The sequence below is a fragment of the Anopheles moucheti genome, chromosome 2, assembly GCF_943734755.1.
Source record: "Anopheles moucheti chromosome 2, idAnoMoucSN_F20_07, whole genome shotgun sequence".
Lineage (NCBI taxonomy): Eukaryota > Metazoa > Arthropoda > Insecta > Diptera > Culicidae > Anopheles > Anopheles moucheti.
The window spans coordinates 45,732,223-45,753,964 of NC_069140.1; the positions used below are offsets into that span (position 1 = coordinate 45,732,223).

Here is a 21,742-nt window from a genome sequence, read left to right on the forward strand (position 1 = left end):
GCCCGATTTCCATTAGACAAAAATTTTTAAATCACTAGTCTACCTCACTGTAGACCATATGAATGATTTAATAGAGCTAGTTGGGTTGATCGTTCGGTGACATTCTCAGGCCATGACATGCGAATTAATCGTGATTTTGTGATAATGAAAATCTGAAAATCAGCTTAACACCTTTCTGTCAAATCAAGCACACTTGAATAAACTTGAACAGGATATAAGACAGGTTTGCTCGGTGTCGAAGTCTTCCTTTTGGCGCTACCTTCTCTAGTCTGTCATTTAAACCCCGTTTCATGTACAGAGAGATCACGACTTGGTCGTATGTGATCAAGATTTATTGATTAGTTTAAAGGAGCTACTCATGTTGGGTGGCCTAGAGTTGTAGGATAGACTGGTCGCCATTTTTTCATGACGACCCGTGAAAGTTCCAGCACCTACACAGGCCTGTCTATCCGAATGCGTGTAAATAAACACAAAGAATCTCAGAAATGGTTCCAGCAGGCTCAGTGTTTGTGGGAAAAATGTGGCGGTCTGGTGGTGTATTGATAGCGGTGCCGATCTTCACACGATAAGATCGGTCAAAAATCCCATCCGGATCAATCCCCCGTAGCTAGGACTGACTATCCGGCTACGTGGTAAAAATGAGTCTAGTAAGCCAGAAATAGCAAGCATGACCTAAAGACTTAGAGTAAGAGACTTTAATATACTTAAAGTACCAATGTTCCCGGAGGAGATAAACACTCAAACTTAACTTGCATAACTGAAGTTCAACACCTTATAAAACATCCTTTAGGCGATTAGGCGATTCCTTTCACAAATTTAGACTCGGCACTCGTATTATCCGTACCATGGGCAAACGATGCATTAAAGAGTGACTTGAAGAACAAACAAAAAAGACTTAAATAATACTGCACACGAAGCAAGTCCACTTCACGCAGTGCGTAATCATGACAGGGAACGATCACGAGCAGAGCAACACATGTCTAATTACAAGCTAGTTTTTGTGCTATGTTTCCTAAAATCCAACCCAAATTACTTCATTAGTTTCATAATACTGTGCAGTGTTCCATTAATTATGATGATTATGATGACCCATCCGCAATCGTTGTCCCCAAATGATTCGTCGCCGCTTTTATTAGAGAATAATAATTTGGAGGCAAACTTTAGAAAAAAAAAACTTGTGAAGATGATTCTTGCAGATGATTCTTTGAACCATTTTTTAAAACGTGGAAATTTCTCGAACGCTAATAATCGGCAGTGATACTATTACGATCACTATTTTCCATTACGATCTTACATCATTGTTAAGCCGGCACTGCACCAATAAACTGCAGCACACTCCATTTTGCAATAAAAACCCAATCCCAAAACCCTCTTGGCTCAATTGCACAACTTTGGATTGCGGGTTTTCGGAATCGGAATCGGAAGGAAGCAAAAGGCCTGCAAAGAGATAAATTAATAACTCCATTAGTACGAAACGGCCACCAAACTGAAAGTCTCCCGCTGATCGATCAATCGCAACCTAGTGGATCTCCTCCCCCCCCCCCCCTCAGAGATGCACGAGGTGCATAATTCGGTTATTACCGCTGTTACGCTCCTAATAAATCACGCCTAATTTCCCCCGGCTAAGCTTTTTGGTTTTGTTTTGTTTTGCTAGTGAAACTGAATTTTGTGTTTTATTTTCAGCTTTTGAACTATACCAACCGAAAGAAATAGATCCCGCTGAATGGGGGTGTAGTGTACCACCGTCCCGCAACGTAATTACTAATCAGTCCCTCGGCCAAAGGAGAAGATCCGTGGATGGTGGTCGCGTTTCGAACGCGAAATGCTTCCATCAGTTAGTGTGGTTTGTTTTTAATCGATCGTGTGGCTCTGCTCCCTTACCTCATTTCCAAAATGGTACGAAATTATTGGCCTTGTTTGAAAGCAACCCGGACCCAGCAAACAAAAGGCCACCGTTTGTTGCGCCCCGCCGGATCATCAAACCATCGCGTACTCATAATGTGCCCCAATGAAAGTGAAACTTTTGTTTTCCGTCGTTGCTGTGTGTTGATTGACTCTCGGTGCTTTTTTCCCCCCACGGTTGTCGCAAGTGGCGCATTATGGGGCATAAATTAGGGGGTACACAAAAACAGATGCCACAGAGATAGATACGTCAACAACAAAAAAAATCCCTTTCTTGCTATAATAATAATTGAACCTCGGATCGTAAAAATCCGAACGCTGGCTCTGGATCTCCCCGGGAAATTAAAAGACCCGCTGGCCGCTAATTTAAAAAAAAACGCACACACTTTTGCAAATTTGGCAAACGGCGATAAAGTCTTTTCGAAAAGCTCCGTTCGTTGCGGGGGGACGAAACAAAAAAAAAGAGCCACTAACAAACAATGGTTCCCATAATCGACACTTTCACGCATAATTTTGGCTTATTTGCTTCGTTGTTGTAGGGCGAGTAATCGGGTAAGAGCGAGAAAGGAAATGGAACGTAAAACCGCTGAGGCAACCGGATTAGCTGGCGGTTCTTTATGCTGCTTATAATTTATGTTTACAGATAACCACTTCATTTTTATTACGCTTGTGGCGGTAGCGGCTACTTTCAGAAATTAAGGGGGACAGCGGGGGAAGACAGTGCTTTGGCGTAGTGGGGGATTCGCGTTTTTTTCGTGTTGTATTAAAGCTTCATCCGATTTTGGTATTCTTTTTATAAATTCGGCGAATAATGATACAAAAAAGAACAGTTTCTTCATCCGTAATTATGATTAGTTTGTATATTATTATACACGAGACGTCGAATTCTTATAAAATCATCCTGAAACTTGTCTTACCATGCTATAAAGTCACATCTACCAACTCTCTGCCAGCCTGTTGTATGAATATGCTCTTAAATGAAATACGCGTCTTTCGCCCGCTTCAGAACCGTGCCAGTTGGGAAGGAGAGACCCCAGACACACCCTACGTATCGCTCTTCCAAAGTTTTATCGTCTTATCGTTCTCGAGCGCAGCCGACGCAATAATGTTCTCCGTCGGATGGCAAGCCGTGCACAGTACCGTATCCGTGTGGCCCTGCAGCGTTTGTACGATTTCTTTGCTTTGCAGATTCCAAATGTACACCATATGGTCCTCGCTGCCCGACACAATCCACTTGCCGCCGGTGACGGAAAAGTTGGCAAAGATGCAGTACTTCTCGTTGCGATGCCCCGTGTACGTCTTCAGACATTTGCCCTTCGAATAGTCCCACAGCTTGAGCGTGTTGTCGAGTGTGGCCGCCAGGATGTACTTGCCATTTGGGGAGAACTTTACGAACGAAACCGGCGGATTGTCATCGTCGATCAGCGTCTTCAAACACTGACCGCTCGCCGTGTCCCAGATACGGCACAACCCATCGTAACTGGACGAAACGATTAGTGAACCGTCCCGGTTGAAGTGTACCGCCGATACCGGATCGGAGTGGGCGGGTAACGTCTTCAGACACTTCCCAGTTCGCACGTCCCAGATGCGCACCGACTCGTCAAAGCTACCCGACACGATCAGATTGCTTTGCGGGTTGAAGTTGCAGCAGAACACATAGTTGGTGTGACCTTTCAGCGTCTTCAGACACTTGCCCGAGCTGAGTTCCCAGATTTTGAGCGTCTTGTCATCGCTGGCCGTTACCAGCAGACGACTATCGCTTGACCACGCCACATCACTGATCCCTAGCTTGTGTCCGGAGATTGTTTTCTCGAACTTGCCATCATATGCGCCCCATATTTTGATCAGTTTATCAGCAGCTGTAAATTGAGGATGGGAAATGTTAGTCCGGTGTCAGCTGCGTGCGGTAGCAACCGGGTAAAGCCTACTTACAGGAACTTGCAAGCCATTCACCGTTTGGGCTAAATTTTACCGCCGACACCGCCTTCGTGTGGCCGGCTAGCGTAAACTTGAGCGTATAGTTTGGTTTCTGAAAAGAAGCATACAAAAATTTAGAAGAATTCCCCCTCTTGGGTTAATTGAAGCGAAGTTCAGCGGGGTATACATACAACCGAGAGCGACTGCCGGTTCTGACTAGACGGCGTATGCTGACTCTGCGACGGTGGAGGAGCATTCTGTATCGGAGTTGGTATGTGAATCGGATGTCCTCCGTGTCCTACCGGTCCTCCAATCGGTACCATGGCGCAGGATAGTGTCCTTACAAAACACAAGCCAACAGTCGTGTGAACCTCTGATGCTTCTTTCCCTCTCCTATGCGTTACAACGTACTCAAATACTATCGACTAATGGTTAAACTGCACGTCTAACTGCCAATCTAACTAACAGTGAACGTTTTGTAAGCTTTTAATCGTAAATAGTCCACTTTTTAGTGAAAATTTAACTTCTACAGCAATAATGCGAAACCCAAACAATCAATCTTTGCAAGTTCGCGTCTTTTATGCTGTCAAAGCGGAAATTTTATGCTCGACTTTTTCGAGTATTTCAAATGTCACCTTTGGGATGCAGTTTTTTAGTACACGGTTTAGAACACACACTCGCCGGCATACCATTGTGCTAAAATTGCGTTTCTTTTGATTATCTTTTCATTCGTTCAAGTGCGTAATTGAATTATTAAATGGTACATTTGCGAACTAGGCTTTGTAATTTGTTTTTATTTACATAGCGCACATAACAACTGTTTGCAATCTACGTTGTTGTATTGACCAGAACTAGGGGGCTGCTATGGAACCGCAGCTCCACTCACCAACAGTGAAAATTGTTTAGCTGTTTGTTTTCACGGGATGTTCGCAATGTTTCTATTTAGATGCAGCACACGAATCCGACGAATTCCATGCTATTGTTCCAATCTATCAGCCGTTGTTCTACTTCTTGTCGAACGTGTAGTGAGCCTTCCCTTCGTAGGGGTACTGCTTGGCAAGCACTGGTCGGAACATTTTGTAGTTTTCAAGCCAGTAGTACAAAGCGAAACAACCGGTCATAACGCCAACAAACGCTAACCAGTAAGTCTTCATCGGGTAGCGCATAGGTTCCGCTGAACCGAAACGATCCTCCGACCAGAAATCGGTTTCTGCATGGAGCTAAAATCAAAACAAACCGCAATTAATAACGCACATCTCACTTTATCGCGTCGTGGCGTCTGAAAACTTACTGTATCATGAAGATTTCTCTTCAATTCCGGAAAATCATATGGATAGTAAGGATCGCGCGCTTCCACTGGAACGTCCGGCAGTTTAGGATAGTCACCATAACCCAAACCATCATCCGGATAGGGCTGATACTCTGCCGTAGTTAATCCATACTTTTTGGCCGCCAATTCACGTTCCTTGTCCGATTCGGGGAATTTACTGGGCTTGTAGTCTTTGTTCCAGCCATCTACAAGCAGCAAATTATAGTGCATACAATTTAGTTGCCTCCAAGTTAAAACGTAAACAAACCCAGTTCTGCTATGCGACAGTCTGGGCTCTTGTCACGAAAGTTACGTAAATTCAACACATCACATATCTTGCTCAAATACTACGCCCCGCAGTAAACTATCCATGGAATTGATTCGTCGCCGCAAATACTTACGGTTTCTTACGCTCGTGTACAGTATTGCCGGGTTTCGGTTCGAGATTTGGGCCGCAAATTTGATTCCCTTGATCAATGCTGCCATTTTCAAGAGGTGTTTTTTCGTCGTATTTTCCGCGAGCAGAACTGTTTGACAGCTCCCGTGAAGTGTTGGATTTTCGATTTCGAAAACCCAGCCGACATTATGATGTTTGACATTTCGTTGCATATTTTCGTATTTTTGAATTTAGGGGAAAATGTTTTCAAATCAACTCCAATTATTAAACTTTAAATACAATTGTCATGCATCTTTTACTGCTGTAGCAATCTTTCAACACTCTGTAACTCTTGATCAACATTTCACTTCTTCGCGTTTTTTTCATTTCTGAAGCACAAGTAAGCTCTTACTACGCATGAAAAAATGAAATTGCTTTATGTAATATAGTGAATATCATAATATAGAAACAGTATTAAATTTTTGGATTTAAATTATTTGCCGCACCACTTTTCACTGGCAGCGAAGACCTTTGCGAGACATTTTACAACTCTCTTGGTTTCGCTCTCTCGCTTGCTTGAATGCATGTGTGCAAGCCGCCTAATGTCAAACGCATCCCGGAGAGCGCACGCACAGCAACGGACGTCTCGCATAATTGCAGCAGCAATAGAGAAGGGTGAACCTCCGCTCAGGGCGAACGGACGCTTCGTCTACAGCGTTTTGCATAAAACAGAACGGAAATCCAAATAAACAAAGAATTTAGCTAGCAGGCACATTCAAACGGCATCGGCCAACGATACGGCATGCCAGTACCGTGCTGGGTTTACATATTGTGCAGAATTAAGGTGACACCTTGCCGCAAGGACATTCACCGACAAGGATACATGCTGGGAGCGTAGTGCAGTGTAATCAATACAGTGAGGAGTTTTCAGTACAGAGTGTGTGTAAGGCAGGAAAAACAAATCTTGTTTTTTTCGTAAACACAGGGCAGAGCAGTGCGATATTGTGATCATGTGCAAGCGCACTGTGTTGAAGTGAAGATTGGTCCGTTTGAAGCCGTGCATATTGAGTGGCAAACGATAACAAACGGCTCCCGTGTTCGTGAAAAAGCGGTAAACAGCACAACCTGCACTTCAAAGAAAACGTCGGGAAAATTATTCGCGGCAGACGCTCCCAGATTTTCTCTTTTCGTAACCTTTCTCCAATCGGGAGCACCACAAATAAAACGAAGTGAACAAGTAAAACAGAAAACCATCGCCCAACATGATATCGAATTATGCGGAGCTGTTTCTCATCTGTGCCATCATTCTGATGCCAATATTCTACGAAACGTCGAGTCGATTTCGGTACTACTTTAAATTTGTCGTCTACTACGGTGTCGTCATACTGAATTCCTTTATCCTGATACCCGTCTTCCTGTTCCGGCCGTGCGATGTGCGGAATCTGATGTAAGTTGGGCAATTGGGAACGGGGGTTCGGGAATATTTTCTCACATGTTCTAGCAACACTTTTCCCACGTGCGTCCCTCCCGGATGAACGAAGCAAAGGAAGAGAGCGAAAAACAGATAGCGAGCGATAAAGAGCACTGTGCGTGCAATATGCGTGAAAACTCATGGAAAAAAACCGACACACCAGCAACGTGTCGGAATAATCGATAATTTGTCGTGGCGACCAGCACCAGGGACCCGGGACCCGGACTGGAAAATTGGTCTCTTCTTTCCACTCCAGCTGACGGTTCACACTTCCAGACAGCTTGGACGGGAAAGTGCTTTAAAAGGATCAATACGAACAGCCTGCTACGCGCACGTTAGCCAGCCTACTTTAATTTGTTTTTTAGCCTGTTTCGTCTAAACAAGAATTTCTAATGACTTGTGACACTCAATCAGCTGGATGCGTACGCGTCGTTTGTGAACGTGTCGGTGTGACGCGGGCAGATGTATCGATTTAATATCAGGCTTTACCGTAGCGTGGAAAACTCCTTCAAGGACGTTTTGGGAATAATTACATTTAGACACTGCCTTCTGTTCTGCACGTACGGTGTGTTATTAGTAAGGGGGGAATGGAGTTTCTGGTGTTTTAACGATCAAGAACAACACGATCGACACAGGCTTGCAAGAAAAAATAATAGTTTGTTTATTATACCTTGCGTCCAAGATATTTTAAGTACCTCTACACAGTTGTTTAATCTCGCAATACGCTAGTATCATGTGGTTAATTTAATCCTTTAATTCAAGAGGCTCCTTCAGTCTACGAACACCAGCAAGCATAATAATGAGTTCGCTGTTTAAACAAAACCGTCCAAAATCAGACTTTCCCACATCTTCCATTCTTACTTCATCAAAACATGTGGCACGAGGTACCTGTTCCGGTATATTATTACATACAAACTAACCATCTTATCATCTCGTCGCGCAGACAATGAATCAGCTTATTGATAGGTGAGAACAGCGAGCCGTGGCCCTTTCACGTTTCATCTTCTCTGCTCTACCTACACGGGCCGATCTTGGACCACTTCGGTGCGATACGATACCATTCTATACGGTACTTATCAAATTCCTACCTTACCGGGGCAAGATAGGGACCCCAGGCGAGAGCATGTCTGTATACGCACCCAATACATGTACGGGGTTTCCCGGACCATTCCAAACAATCCGCTTACAAATGTCTCCAATGGGGGACACGGGTGTGTTTGTTGAGTACTTTATCGAACTCAACCACCATCAGGGGTTTTCTTTGCCGGCAGCTGCTGACCTGCACTACCGCCAACCTGCGTTCTAAAAGTTGTAGATGATGTGATGGGACATATTCAGTGTTTACATTTCCCGCAGCACTTTAGTTAGTTTGTAACGATACAATGTTTTCTGGAAGATTTGTCCGTTTCAAGGTTTTTTGTTTCCGAAGCCCCAGATGTTTGCATGCGCGCGTCATGCCTCAGTCGGCGCAAAGGAAATTAAACATCTGGCTGTGATTCGATCGTTTAAAACATTTTAAAGGGGTTATTTTATATTTATTTACACATTAACACAAGACATTTATTTACCATTACTATATTATTTAACTTATAATGATTTTATGTCAATATGCGCCAAAACGAACTACCAACATGACCGGCTAACATGCGCGTCAACACCCGTTTTGTCTGTTCAGCATTCAGTTGTAAACCGTTTGGGGGCACGTTGCAGGCAGCATTGTCGACTGAATCACATTTCATCTTCCTCCAGCATGGCCCTCACCCGGTTGCATTTCGTCTAAATCCTCGTACTTCCACGCTCGAACCAACACTCAAACAAACCAACTGTCTGAACGTTTCCGCCCCCACCGTTTCAGAACGAAGTGATGGCGGGATGGCGGATTAGGGGATGATCTTGGGGTGCTCATCATCCCCCGTGCACTTGATATGCTCCAGATCTAGTCACGAGGGAAAGAGCAAATCTGCGATCCGTGTGGTAACTGAGAATGTTATGGTGTGTGTGTATGTTGGTATGTTTACTCAATTCGGTTCAATTAGCTTCAAGTGCCCGAGGAGGGTTTCTGCGATCGTGCTGCCGGGTACTGATAAAACAGCACATTGCGTTCTTTCTGTCGCGGTTCGTGTGTAACGTAGGTAGTGATGCGAAAGGCAGAAGGCATGCGAAAAGGGAAGTAAATAACGGAAGGGACTCGTATACTCGTTTTAGGCACGAGACGTTCTCCGCGCTCTCCGCAGCCGTTAATGATGATGCTTTACATTAAGAGGATCTTGGGATTTCAGGGCAATGGAGTGTTTGGCAGAATATGTCCAACTTCACAGAAGGAAGGACTGGAAGGATCTCTTATTTATCATGCCTGGTTGGGTGTTACAGTACAGACCTAACCGAGGTAGTAATCTTCAAAGAATTGATACCCCAAGTATCAAAAGTAGAGGATATTATTTCGCTGGTTAAAATTTGTAGGTCATGATCAACCTCACAAGCTGACAAACGACGTGTTTCAGGATTAGTATGAAATGGAACCAGAGATGGAGGAGGTACATGTTAGACTTTCGGAGATCTTAGAAAGTTGCAGAGTTCAAGGATTAAAATATTGGAAGAATCTTGTAAAAACTGCAACGCATAATCGCAATATCTTGAATGGCAGGACTAACCTAGAGGTATCTTGAGGCAGCACTGTACTTACACCTGCACGTAGTTTACGATTCATTTAGCATCTTACCTTAACATCATTAAGTGGATGCAAAAAGCAATGCTAACCGTACGTAAAGCCAATGCCATAATTCATTAGCAGAGGTAATGAACAAGCAAGGTAATACTTTTTGTAACTGTAACTAGTCCGTAAGCGAAAGCTTTACGATCAGTATATCAACGATCGTAACTGTCTTGTCGTGCCGTGTTTGCTAACCTTTATTGGAAGCTAATGAGATTTGAGCTCCTGAAATTTGGCGGGAAAAAATGCAAACGCAGCCTTGAAGCATGGTACCGCCAGCCATGGTTTACTTAAACCCCTCCGCTCTGTGCCCAACGACTACGGGCGCCTAAAGGCCAGACGTACGCCCCGGCATGTACACGTGTGGCCTTGGAAAGGTGTACGTAGTAAGTAGCAGCATGCACCAAAAACACACACTCCCATACTGCGGTACTACTTTTTTAATTGTTTTTACTCGCTTTTTTTCAAATCCGAACTGACGCGCGACATTTGCTCAAGGCCAATCGCAGCGTCACCAACCGGCATATATGTGCGGAGAAATTGGACGGCGTACCTTTTTTGTTTTGTTTTTCTTTTTCTCTCTCTCTCCCTCTGAGCAAGCAAAACATTTGCGATAAGCGTTTTTGTTTTCAAAGCGTACACACGCATCTCGGGAGAGAGAGAAAAAAAAATTATGCAGTTTATGCAATGCTGGCCGCATAAAAGAAAGTATTGCAAAAATAAGCTGTACCATGGGTTAACATTTTTCTCCGTCAAGGTTCTTTGGTTTATGATTTTGCGTGTTTTTTTTTTTTTTGAGGCATTTTGCTGGAGCACATGGCACAAACGATTAGACATTTGTTATACGCAATGTATGCATATTCGCTCGGTAGGAGAATTGTTCTCGGTGCAGGACAAATAATGTAAAATAGAATGTGAAAGTTGGTGCGGTTCGGTGGTGTACTGGTAGTGGCGCCGTTCTTCACACGACAGGAACGAGGCATAATCCCATCCGGACAATCCGGAGTGCATCGTCTTCTAACGTAACACGTAACACGGGCAATAAGCAAAGGATACCAAAAAGCATTAAATTAAGCTGTCCCGTTGATAAAAATCATTCTTATCGCATGTAGAATTTAAAATAATCACAGCAAACACCATCCAAATGCAACTCCCCACCAACTTACGTCAATTGTGGATGCATTACATGTGTTTTAGGCGATATCTCTTCCAAGCCTCCCAGCAACGGGTTCAACTGAATCGATGCATTATATCTCTGCCCCGCTCCTTCCGCAAATGCACCTTTTTCCATACGGATTTACGGGCACGCCTGCAACGTTCGGCCGCAAAAGGTCATACTGGCAGCTGGGTGCAAAAATCTATAAAATTGGCGTCAGAAGAAGTCGTCCCCGACACCGTGCACTGCACGGTGGTAATCCACAAGCATCGGTAATAATAAAATGTGGCACTGATAAGAGAACCAAGCACGCACGACGATTGCTATCGGTTGGTGATAGCGGTTTGCCTTAAAAAACGAACGTCCACGGGAGAACAGCTCCGAGTACAGCTTCATCCTACGGTTACATTTCGTTTATCGGAGGCCGGCCCGTTGCCCCGCCTCTGTGCAATCGATTTCTAATCGTTATTTTGGGACCACTTCTATCGCTCGGCAACCCGACGAATCGGTACATTTATCCTGCTTTTCCGTTCTTTTTGGCTGGTCAAAGGTTAGACATGGTTTGACTGATGTACTGGATTAGGTTAGGATTAGCGAGAGTGAAGAGTGGTCCCAAAGGAAGGAATAGTGCAATGTTATAGCTTGTTCTTACATCAAACTGTACACATGTTGAGCAAACTATTGAAGAGCGCAATGACCCGCAAATTTACCGAACTTTGAATACGATTTCCACACCTCACACGCTTATCAAGGGCGCATTGTTTAGCCGGAAGAGCTAAAGCCACGCAACATAATGTCTAAACGTCAGGCTCAGGAGATTCTCGAAACCATGCACGCGGCCACAAGTGATAAGCGGTCACAAACTGGGAACATACCCGTTCGCGCACGCGTCATCCTCTAAACGTGATCGTTTCGGCTCTAAAGCTTTGGTGAGTAGCGGGATCACCCGCACCATGTGCACTTTGGACCGGTAACGCCACTATCGTGTTTAAATGTGAATTAAATCACCCACCAGGCTTAAACAGTAAGTCGCCGCACCCTGCCTAAGTTCGATGCGATCATCAAAGAAGCGAACGACGCGGTCAAGGTAAATCCTGTAATAGATTAAGCTATCTTTGGAGGTGCTTTTATGTGGAAGGTGAATATAATGGCGGTAGCGATATAGATATGAAGCTGCAGTACGATAAACCTCCGATGGAGTGGGTTTGATAGGGTAATTAATTGTATTAGCGGGCCCAATATTTTGCGGAACGGACGGACAAATAGTGAGACATGTCCCGTTTTGATACAAAGCATTGAAAGGTTCTTCTGATTGGATTGAACCCATGGCTTTGCACGTACCATCTTCAGTGATAATAGTCTAAAGTGACTATTTACTTTTCATTCTAATAAGTAGAACACAGCACGATGATGTTATTTCTTAATTACTACTCACCTATTACTACCTCACCTCACAGACTCTAAAACCGCTTCACGGCACGAAATTCCTTACAAACCAGCTGCCTTTAGATTTCCGATACCAGGAGAGCATGTTTTTCAAGAGGTGGCACCTAGTACCAGCCGAGCAAGCCCAACTCACGCGCTTTCCGGTAGATGGCGCGCAACTTCGTATGCAATGTTGAGCATCGCTCAAGCGATCTTTTGGTCGTAGTTGTGTATTCATTTGATGGTAGTAGAGCCTCACCTATGGCGACATTACTGTTCTTCAGTGAGTCCGTGTTGATGCGAACTTGCGTTTGTACTTCGGTCCCCTAATCAATATGGAAATAATCTCTCAAAACAGATTATTGACAATAAACTGATGTACCCACTGATAGCAAAGCGAACATAATAATTAAATATTCCAATCAACGTTCCCCAGAAGACAACAACAAGCAGCGTACAAAAGGTGTTGCATTGACCTATCGTTTACACCAACAAGTAATTAGCAGTTAGTGTTACTGAGCGATAAGGATTATCCGCACTCCGCCACCACCGACCGCCAGTAAATCAAAAAGCACCAATGGAAGAGTGAGAGGGGGGTACGTTCTGCTTGACCCGCTTTTTACAATGTAACCCCCACCACCCCCTATTAAGTGCAGTCCTGAGAAGGGAATGGGGGGGGGATTTACTGCCGCAGCGCCCGATGCGATGCGTTGCATGTTTCTACCAGCATAGATCCCTAGGTCAAGGCAAGTGTGGTTAGAACCGTCTAGAAAGAGGTGAGATGATGGTGATCGTCTAGTGATTTTGGAGACGCAGCAAAGGCGCTTTTCGTGACATTCTAACACAGAACAGTAGTGGACCTATTATTATTGCCATGTAGAGTGCCCACTGTATCAAGCCTCCCGATCACCCGTGTCGCGTGGACACATGCTTCGCACGGTGCGTGTACAACCTGTTCTACCGGTGTTATTAAAATGCTGACCCACGTCCCAAGAGATGACCCTGGCCTCTTGGCCATATGTCAACGAGTAAATGTATCGCTGTGCGCACGGTGCGATCAATTGCAGCGCGTGTGTCGGTTGATGTTATTGATCTCCAGACGAGCAGGCAGCTTATCGGATATGTTCAGAATTCATTAAAATATTTATAGCGATATATATATTATGTTTCATTGAAATGTGTGATTTTGTGCAACTTACGCTTAATATTTATTATTATGCTTTTTATTTTCCACCTTTCGTCTGCAGATTAGCAAGCAAACTATGCCGGCTAGCATCGCCAATCATCAGCATGAAATGGGAAGTGCGTGGTGCGGAGCATATGAGTGCCGATCGGGCAATGGTGATGGTGGCGAATCATCAAAGCTCGCTCGATATTTTAGGTAACGTTTCGAAGAATGTTGGTCGTATCCCTTAATTCACAATTCACTTTTCTATACCGTAGGTATGTTTGACTTCTGGCACATTATGGACAAATGTACGGTGATCGCGAAGCGGGAACTATTCTTTGCCTGGCCCTTCGGTTTGGCCGCCTGGCTGTCGGGGCTGATCTTCATCGATCGGCGGCATGCACAGCGCGCTCAAACGGCCATGAACGAGTCGGCCAAGATGCTCATCAAGAAGCGCACCAAGCTGTGGGTGTTTCCCGAAGGTACACGCCGTACAACGAACGAGATACACCCATTCAAGAAGGGTGCCTTTCACGTAGCGGTCCGCGCACAGCTACCGATCCTTCCAATCGTCTACAGCTCCTACCACACGTTCCTGGACGATCGGAACAAGGTGATGAATCCGGGGCACGTGATCGTGACCGCGCTGCCACCAATCGAAACGAAGGGCCTCACGAACGACGACATACCGGAGCTGATCGAGCGTACGCGGAACGCGATGATTGAAACGTTCAAAGCGACAACGAAGGAGGTTGAAAATCGGTTCAACTTGAGCGGACACGGGATGACACCGGCCAAAGGCACAACCACGGTGATCTCCCGCATTGCCGCCGCAATGCCCAGTTCGGTACGGTCCGCCGGTACCACTGCACCCCTGATTGAACCCGAGACGAGAAAAATCGGTTCGCTGATCGGTGGCGATGCGTCACCGATTAAGGAACCGACCGCCTACCGGCGCAAGGATGTACAACGAGATTAGTTCTTGGCCGTTCTGCTGCACCGGTACGCGTGCCATGATTATAGTAGAACAGTAAGGCACGGACGTGCAGTAGTTTGCTTTAAATTGTTTTTAGGATGAAAGCATTTTTGTTGCCACAATTGGACGGAAACAACGAGATACAGGAGCTGCGGTTTTATCCATTTCCAAGTGTTTTCCTCTTTCAGCACCGAATCAGGCTGATATTTTAGTAGCAGGTTAAATAGTTACGGTCTCTCGTAGAGAGTGTTTAGGGTATTACGGAGCACACAGTCACGGAAACTTTTTTATTAATGAACCAAAAATGTCCCGCAAATGTAGGAAAGGAAGAGAATGGATTGAAAACAAAAAACGCTTACTGCTAGCAAAACCATGGCAACGCGGGTGTGAAGTGAATAGTCGAATTACGAGTGAAAATAATTTTTTTGCTGAGGCAAGTGAGAAATTTGTGAGAAAGAGATTTTAATTTGATTAACCAAAACAAACCAAACAATACGGAAACAGTGTCACTTCAGATAAAAAAGGATGGCACGTAAAAAAGAAAATTTTCCAAAGACTACCTACTGTAACTCTTTTGCCCTCCCCTCAATTCCCACAAGCTTTCCGTTTTCATCTTCTCAACATTTCAATCAATGTACCAAACAAACAAACAAACAAATCATCGCGTAAAGGCTTTAAGAAATCACTCGTGTGAAACCGATAAATAGGCGAAACTGTGTATTAAATTATCGTATTATTTTTTTATTTGGTAGAACCCTGTAGCGACAGGAACAAGCGGATGAACCGCGTAGAATGTGAGGAGTTAGGTAAAGTCGATAAATACCTGCCGAATGGAAAGGTTGGATTAGAATGTTTTATTTCTCTTTCGTTTGTTTCGTTTTACACTCTGATCTCGTTGCAGTTGTTTGTATATTTGACTGGCAATAAACAAGTTATCTATACGCATGAAAAACACACGATGAAAAGGACACATCAAAATGCCCTGAAAAGTATCGGGAAGGAATGAACGATGTGCTCGGGGTTTTCGCGTCCATTCCTAGCCCTTATGTTATGTAGAGCTGGCACGTTTCATCATGCCTTTTGTGATAGGAGACATGCACGAGTTTTGTACAGCTTCCATCCACAGCCACTGTAACCCCCCCGGAGGCCGATGTTGCTAGGGCAATAATGTCCATTTGATGGTAATGAGAGCGAAGGATGGAAGATAGACAGACAGCATATAGTAACGTGAGAAAGATATGTGCCGTATTAATGATATTCATTCCACATTCTGTAATAATGATTTTGTATAGTTTGTTCATAATTCATGTAATCAAAAGATGGCCTGGGATATATAATTAATGATAATAAATCTGTATTCGCAATAACATTTGATGGGTGTTGTGTTGTTTGGTTTCATGGGTCTAACAAAACATTTGGATTTGATTGTGGATTAGCGGATTGTGGATCGTACAGCGGATTAGACCCACCGAACTCCTCAGTCCATAACATCCTTTAAAGTCGTCCACATGGACAGAGTAGTCGTGGTGGTCCCAAATTGGGATGGAGTGATGGAGTTGATGCATCTGCCACAATGGTCAGCATAACGGATTGTCTGACGACGGTGCTTGACCGGTTTGCAGAGCACCTGAAACCTGCCAAGATCATCTGTTAATAGTTTTAACATAATGTTGCGGTACATTGGCGCCTATTCAATTTCCCAATCAAACAGTGAAATCAGTTAATCCGTTTTAAGCATGTTGAAGCTCTATTACATCCCGAGATTTGAATTCGAATGTTGATGCTATAGATTGACATTATGGGACAGAGTGCTATAAAAATTCCAGGGGTGAGAAACCTTTACCTACTTGAGCACCCATGTTCGGTGTGTTTATTTTTCTCATCTCAAGAAAACGACATGAAATAATAATAGCACCAACGATTGACTTAACTTTTTCCAAATCGAGTGATAACTCAAAAAAACTGCAAAACAACTTTTCGATACTTCTTATGGAAAATCTGTGCATGACTCGGTGATTGCTGCGCGAAGATATCGAGACCGCAAAATCTAGAAGAACAAAATTTAACGATATCGAAAAAAACTATTCATTGCAAGGGTAGATAAACAAATGATTACTTTTCCAAAATCGACAAAACATTTTCGGCGTCAGATCATTCCTCATTGTCCCGTAGTGCCGTTCGTATCATTTGACAGCTATTCGCAGGGATTTGCTCTCCCTATTCGTTAAATTGAGGTGCGAAGGGCAGCCGAACGTCAAACGTAAACCGGAGAGCGAACGCACAACACGGTTTTCTCGCGAAGTCGCCACAAGCAACAGAGAAAAAGAATTCCCTTTGCTGAAGACGTACCCTACGACGCGTGGTTTAGTGAAATTCGAAAAAAACAAAACGGATATCCAAGTAAACAACATTTACGGCAGCAATCGAAATCGGTTTCTGAAACGTGCGGGAGTGTTGTGTGGATAACACGAAATCAACAGAGCTCCTTCCGCATACGGGGAAGTGAAAGTTTCGAATGCGTTTTGGTTGAATCGCATACCGCGGTGGAAAAGAAACAGCAAAAGTGACTCTCGCTGCATTAGTTTTCCCTTTAGTTTCGGTGGTCTTACTCTAGCGTACGCGCTACAAAACCGAAACCGAACTGGTGCGACACAGCAATAACAACAGCAAGAAAAATACACCCGCTCGTACGTAAAATAATAACGCGGAGTACGGAATATTGATTTTTTCATCAGTGTGTGAAAAGCGTGGAAAAGCATAGCAGAAAAAGGGAAAGAAAAAAGAAAAAAAACGTCCCTATTTGAGTACGTGACTGCGAGCACACGGCACGAGTTTTCCGTTTGACATAAACCACGAATTTGTGCTGTTTGGTGTAGTTGTACGCGCGCGTGTGTTTGACTGGTTTTACGAGAACGAATTTGCTGCAACAGCACATTTGTTTGCGGAAATTTGTTAAAAGCAACGAATTCAACTCACCTTTGAACGTGTCCAGTTTCTCGCCAATCTCGCCAAGATGGCTTTCATGATGCCGGTGATGAAGAACGAGTTCGATATCTACAAAGGGCGCCAGCGGCGGATATCGGAATGTTCGAACCAAAGCAACTGCCGGTCGCGCAAGGTGTCGGAAAGTTCCCGGTCGGACTGTCCCAGCCTATCCACCTCGCCCGGCAACGAAGGTTTCATGTCGGGCTCGCCGGCACACCGTAGCCACCCGATGTACATGTCCCATCTTGCCTCCCGGTCACAGTTCTCGCGCAACTCGTCCCGCACGTCGCAAAGCTCGCTGATCGCTTCGAGCCCTTCGAAGGCCAGCTCGGGCAGCAGTCCGCCGAAGGGTGCAACGGGACAGGCAGTACCGGCTGCAGCCGCCGGAAGCCAGAGCAGCTTGAACAAGTTCCACACCCGGCTGGTCGACAAGTTGCGAAAGTCGCTTCGCAAAAGCAAGTCGACCGATGGCCGGTCATGAGAGGGGAGCGGGTGTGCTGACGCCGAAGAGGACGACGATCCCGATCCGGATCCGGACGAGGACGACCACGACGACGATACGCCCGGTGACGGGACGCATCGGCGTGGCAGTCGGTTTGGTAGGCGGCAGCTGGAACAGGACGAGGTTCGGGAAGCCAGTTCGGACAGTGTCCTGCATGTGCATCACCGGAAACCACCGCTACCAAGAACGACGACGCGAGCATCGGCGACGACAGCAGTGACGGCGGGAAAGGTCCGTTCCAGACGGGGCACCTACAGTGCACCACGGTAACTTGTGCCGGGTGTCGTTTTGTACGCGTGTTCCCAACCGCAGCCTGTCCAGATAGTCTGATCCAGATCCGGTTGAGGGGGTGTGTTGAACCGATTTCATCCATTCGTAGAGAGAGAGAGCGCAACGAGAGACACATAAAATGAGTATGGATTATAAATAACGTAATATTAAACTACTTATAGTATACTATAGACAAAAGCAGCAGCAGCAGCAGCAGCAATAGCATTAGAAGAAGGAAGAGAGAGGCATTGCAAACAAAACAAAACAAACGGGTGCGCAGCATTAAACAAGGCAAACACAAACATATACACCACAATATAGTTGTTACATGTGGGCTAGGCTAATATAAACATCTATCATCATCCTGCCCATTATATCATATACATTTGAAGGTGCCTCCTTCGCTTTCTACACAATGTGTGGAGCTTGGCATACGAACACGAATCAAAACTATTGATTTTGTTTACGTTTTACGTGTGGAGTGGACTGGGAAATGAATGATTTTCCGCTTTTAGTAGATTAAGATTTAAGCCAGAAGAAATATTTATAAACGTATGATACGCTTGAATGCGTCCTTCCTGATATCCCGTTTCCTTCCTTTCACTCTATCTTATTGTTCCTTTAGCTTTAGTTTCCCGTAGGATTTTGGGTTGACAGTGTTCTCTATGGCTGATGGGCATTGATATCAATTTGACGGAATTAAATATTGATTTACAGTAAAGGTTGAAGTTTCGATTCGATTCAATTAAACCATTAATACATGGTGCACTCACTCACATAATAGGAAAACCCATGCCCACAGACCTGTGATACACGTTTCTTCGGTACACATCGAAAAGCCTTTAACTGGAACAAAACCGACACTGAGTGCAGCAGAAGGCCATTATGTATCGCACAGCAAGGAAACGGGGCAGAAGTAGTAGAAAAATGCATATATCGAGGGGGGTAGAAAGTTTGTCACCAACATAGAAAATAACATCAATACACAAACCCTTTGCACATTAGGTGGAGGCGTTTCAAACACTGCAAAGCTCCCGATATCTGATCGTATTAGTTGAGTGGAATCACAACGACGAGGATGAATAGCAAATCCAATAATGCAATTGCATCCATTTAGAAAATTGTTGCTTTAGCGTCAGTGCTTTTTTGTAACATTTCTCTGTTTAACGCTTCCGTGTCCAAACATCCGAGAAAGTTTTATGTTTCTCCCGTTTAGAAAAAAAATGCAGTTGTTGTTTTCTAATGTAAAAGTTTTGCTTTTTATACACAAAACATAAAACTGTGATTCAGATGGGCGGTGAAACATTGTGTTAATATCGAATTGTGAATGCTTTTTAAAGGTAGATTGGTAAAAGCAAAGCAAGACTTGCAGCTTCATGCTATGAGCACATATAGCATATATTTTATAAAAATCGAAACAAAAACTCAAGGTAGAAAAATTATTAAGGCCCGATTGGTTTTGTTAAGAAGAATTGGAATTTACAAAACCGAAAAGACACATTATTTATAGCGCTTATTGAACATGTTGTACTTATGACATTGGGAAGATATTCGTTCAATATTTTTGGACTACTAATGCCCCGCAGGAAGGAAAAACACACAGAGAGAAAGGGCAGTGAAAAATAAAGAATTCTAAAAAATTACTTAGATGGAGGTGAGATAACAGTTTGGAAACAAAAGAAGCCTAAACTTATACAGATATACATTACACACACACAAAAAAACAACATAACGAAGTAAACGATTCTACGCTTATCATGAATGACAACTAAACATAGGTATAACAGTACGAGCCATAAATCGCAGATTTGCAAATAAGGGATATTTAACGTACGCACCACAGTGCGCATTAGGAACTTAGGTTCTTTCTTTGCCTATTTGCCACTCCGCTGATAACGACGGTGGCTGTGACAGTAAAGGCAACAACTTATTTCGGCCGGCGCATTTCCTATTGACCTGCAGGGTCATCTCCCAACTAAGCGATTGTACGTACATGTCTGATTTGGACTACAACGTTGAACTTCATGTTGCAACGCCCAAAGCTGTTGTGGACGCTTTCATTTACAGGAATACTATCCGGCTACCTCGAACTGATTCGAGCGATGCTGAAAGTGATCCATTCACTCCGTGAGAACCTATTGGATATCCTTCCCCTTGGTGGGGTGAGATCATTGATATTCCTAATAACACGCTACAAAAGGAATATCTCCCCGAATCCGACTTTTTTATTTCATCGTAGAATCTAAATTAAACAAAAACACACATCATACACAGCGGTGTGTGGAGGGGGTTGGTTAGATACATGAGTAACACACGCTTTACATCCACTCATTTTCGATCGTAAAAGACTGCTGCTGACTTTTAACATCTTCAATATCCTCGTTATAGCTCTCACTTTTGTTAAATGCTTTAGCGTTTCCCCATCGGGACGACCAAGACAACACGTAGGTATAAGGTTAGAGGAATCACTGATAAGGCAGCGGTTTAGTAGCATTGGTCTTGGAACCTCTTCGTTAAATGTCATCGCATTCTGAAGATGATTACCAGGTTGAATATTTAGATCCATACGTGGTTGGTATTCAGTCACATTGGCCATTGGCACCCGAATACCGGGACACTTAATTGAGTGTGATCGGTAAATTAATGATGTATGAAAACGTGGCAACCGGAGTGAGGCAAACCAGGTGCACAGGACTAGAAACAAAAACAGGAATAAAACCCGAATCTTACCCGGCCTTTAGTTATATAAAATGGAAAAAAACTAGAGAAAAAACACACACGATAGACACATTCCATTTTTGCTAAATTCTAAGTCACACACGTGTGCAGCGGACAGGCAAATATAATTTGGCATAGCGTCACGAAACCATCCGGATGGTGGGATAAATTACACCGGTAACCTATATCTGATATATTGCTCCCGCGTTGGCGTAAACCTTATCTACCTTACTATCTACCCTATCTACATTATCCCAACCAAAAAAAAAGGTAAAATATTCGAATAATATGCCGTGAAGATGGCAAACACACTATGAACAAAAAATCAACATAATCAACCGAATCGCGTACCATTGTAAAAGCCATATACTTAAATATATATATATATACATACTAAGCCAATAAAAATGGAACCATAGTTCCGCCATTTGTAAACCAAAACAAAGAATCTAGCCGCCGCGTTGGTGGCAAATGTTTCTCCATTATCGGTTTTTTGAAAGAAAATATGGAAACGTTCGCTTTCTGCTTTCTTCACATCATCTTGGGGAAGATTTTTGTTTTTTTTTCAAATCGTTGAAACGTTAAATTCTTTACCGTGTACGTCAATTGGTTTATATTTAGTAACATCGGTAAAAAACTACGGGCAAACTGTGCCGGCGGTGGGGGAAAAGAGGGGGTCGGAGCCAGTTGTGGTCGGAGGTTTGTTTGTGCGAAAAAATCCCGATTTCGTACGTTCGGCATTGCAAATATCTGTCCCACACGGGCAACCCCGGGTGTGTGGTGGCGTTGTTCGCTCGATGCTGGTGTTTGTTGTGTGTTGGTCAGAAGATTGGTCTGCCCGGTAGTCACCTGCATCT

At 44.0% G+C, this 21,742-nt stretch overlaps 4 protein-coding genes across 4 annotated transcripts; 2 read left to right on the forward strand and 2 right to left on the reverse strand.

Annotated features, from left to right (window-relative positions):
• Positions 1 to 2,742: 2,742 nt before the first annotated feature.
• Positions 2,743 to 4,311, reverse strand: LOC128298468 (WD repeat-containing protein 5). The gene is made up of 3 exons (XM_053034219.1): positions 4,011 to 4,311; positions 3,835 to 3,931; positions 2,743 to 3,761 (listed from the first exon to the last, which is right to left on the reverse strand). Exons 1-3 carry the CDS (start codon positions 4,140 to 4,142, stop codon positions 2,947 to 2,949), a joined length of 1,044 nt encoding a protein of 347 aa, XP_052890179.1. The 5' UTR covers positions 4,143 to 4,311; the 3' UTR covers positions 2,743 to 2,946.
• A 261-nt stretch (positions 4,312 to 4,572) lies between these two features.
• On the reverse strand, positions 4,573 to 5,654 carry LOC128298471 (NADH dehydrogenase [ubiquinone] 1 beta subcomplex subunit 8, mitochondrial). The gene is made up of 3 exons (XM_053034221.1): positions 5,530 to 5,654; positions 5,111 to 5,334; positions 4,573 to 5,039 (listed from the first exon to the last, which is right to left on the reverse strand). Exons 1-3 carry the CDS (start codon positions 5,612 to 5,614, stop codon positions 4,824 to 4,826), a joined length of 525 nt encoding a protein of 174 aa, XP_052890181.1. The 5' UTR covers positions 5,615 to 5,654; the 3' UTR covers positions 4,573 to 4,823.
• Positions 5,655 to 6,185: 531 nt separating this feature from the next.
• Positions 6,186 to 14,826, forward strand: LOC128298470 (1-acyl-sn-glycerol-3-phosphate acyltransferase alpha). The gene is made up of 3 exons (XM_053034220.1): positions 6,186 to 6,951; positions 13,514 to 13,647; positions 13,710 to 14,826. Exons 1-3 carry the CDS (start codon positions 6,767 to 6,769, stop codon positions 14,411 to 14,413), a joined length of 1,023 nt encoding a protein of 340 aa, XP_052890180.1. The 5' UTR covers positions 6,186 to 6,766; the 3' UTR covers positions 14,414 to 14,826.
• A 1,855-nt stretch (positions 14,827 to 16,681) lies between these two features.
• On the forward strand, positions 16,682 to 19,605 carry LOC128298472 (uncharacterized). The gene has a single exon (XM_053034222.1). It carries the CDS (start codon positions 17,424 to 17,426, stop codon positions 17,874 to 17,876), a length of 453 nt encoding a protein of 150 aa, XP_052890182.1. The 5' UTR covers positions 16,682 to 17,423; the 3' UTR covers positions 17,877 to 19,605.
• Positions 19,606 to 21,742: the final 2,137 nt, after the last annotated feature.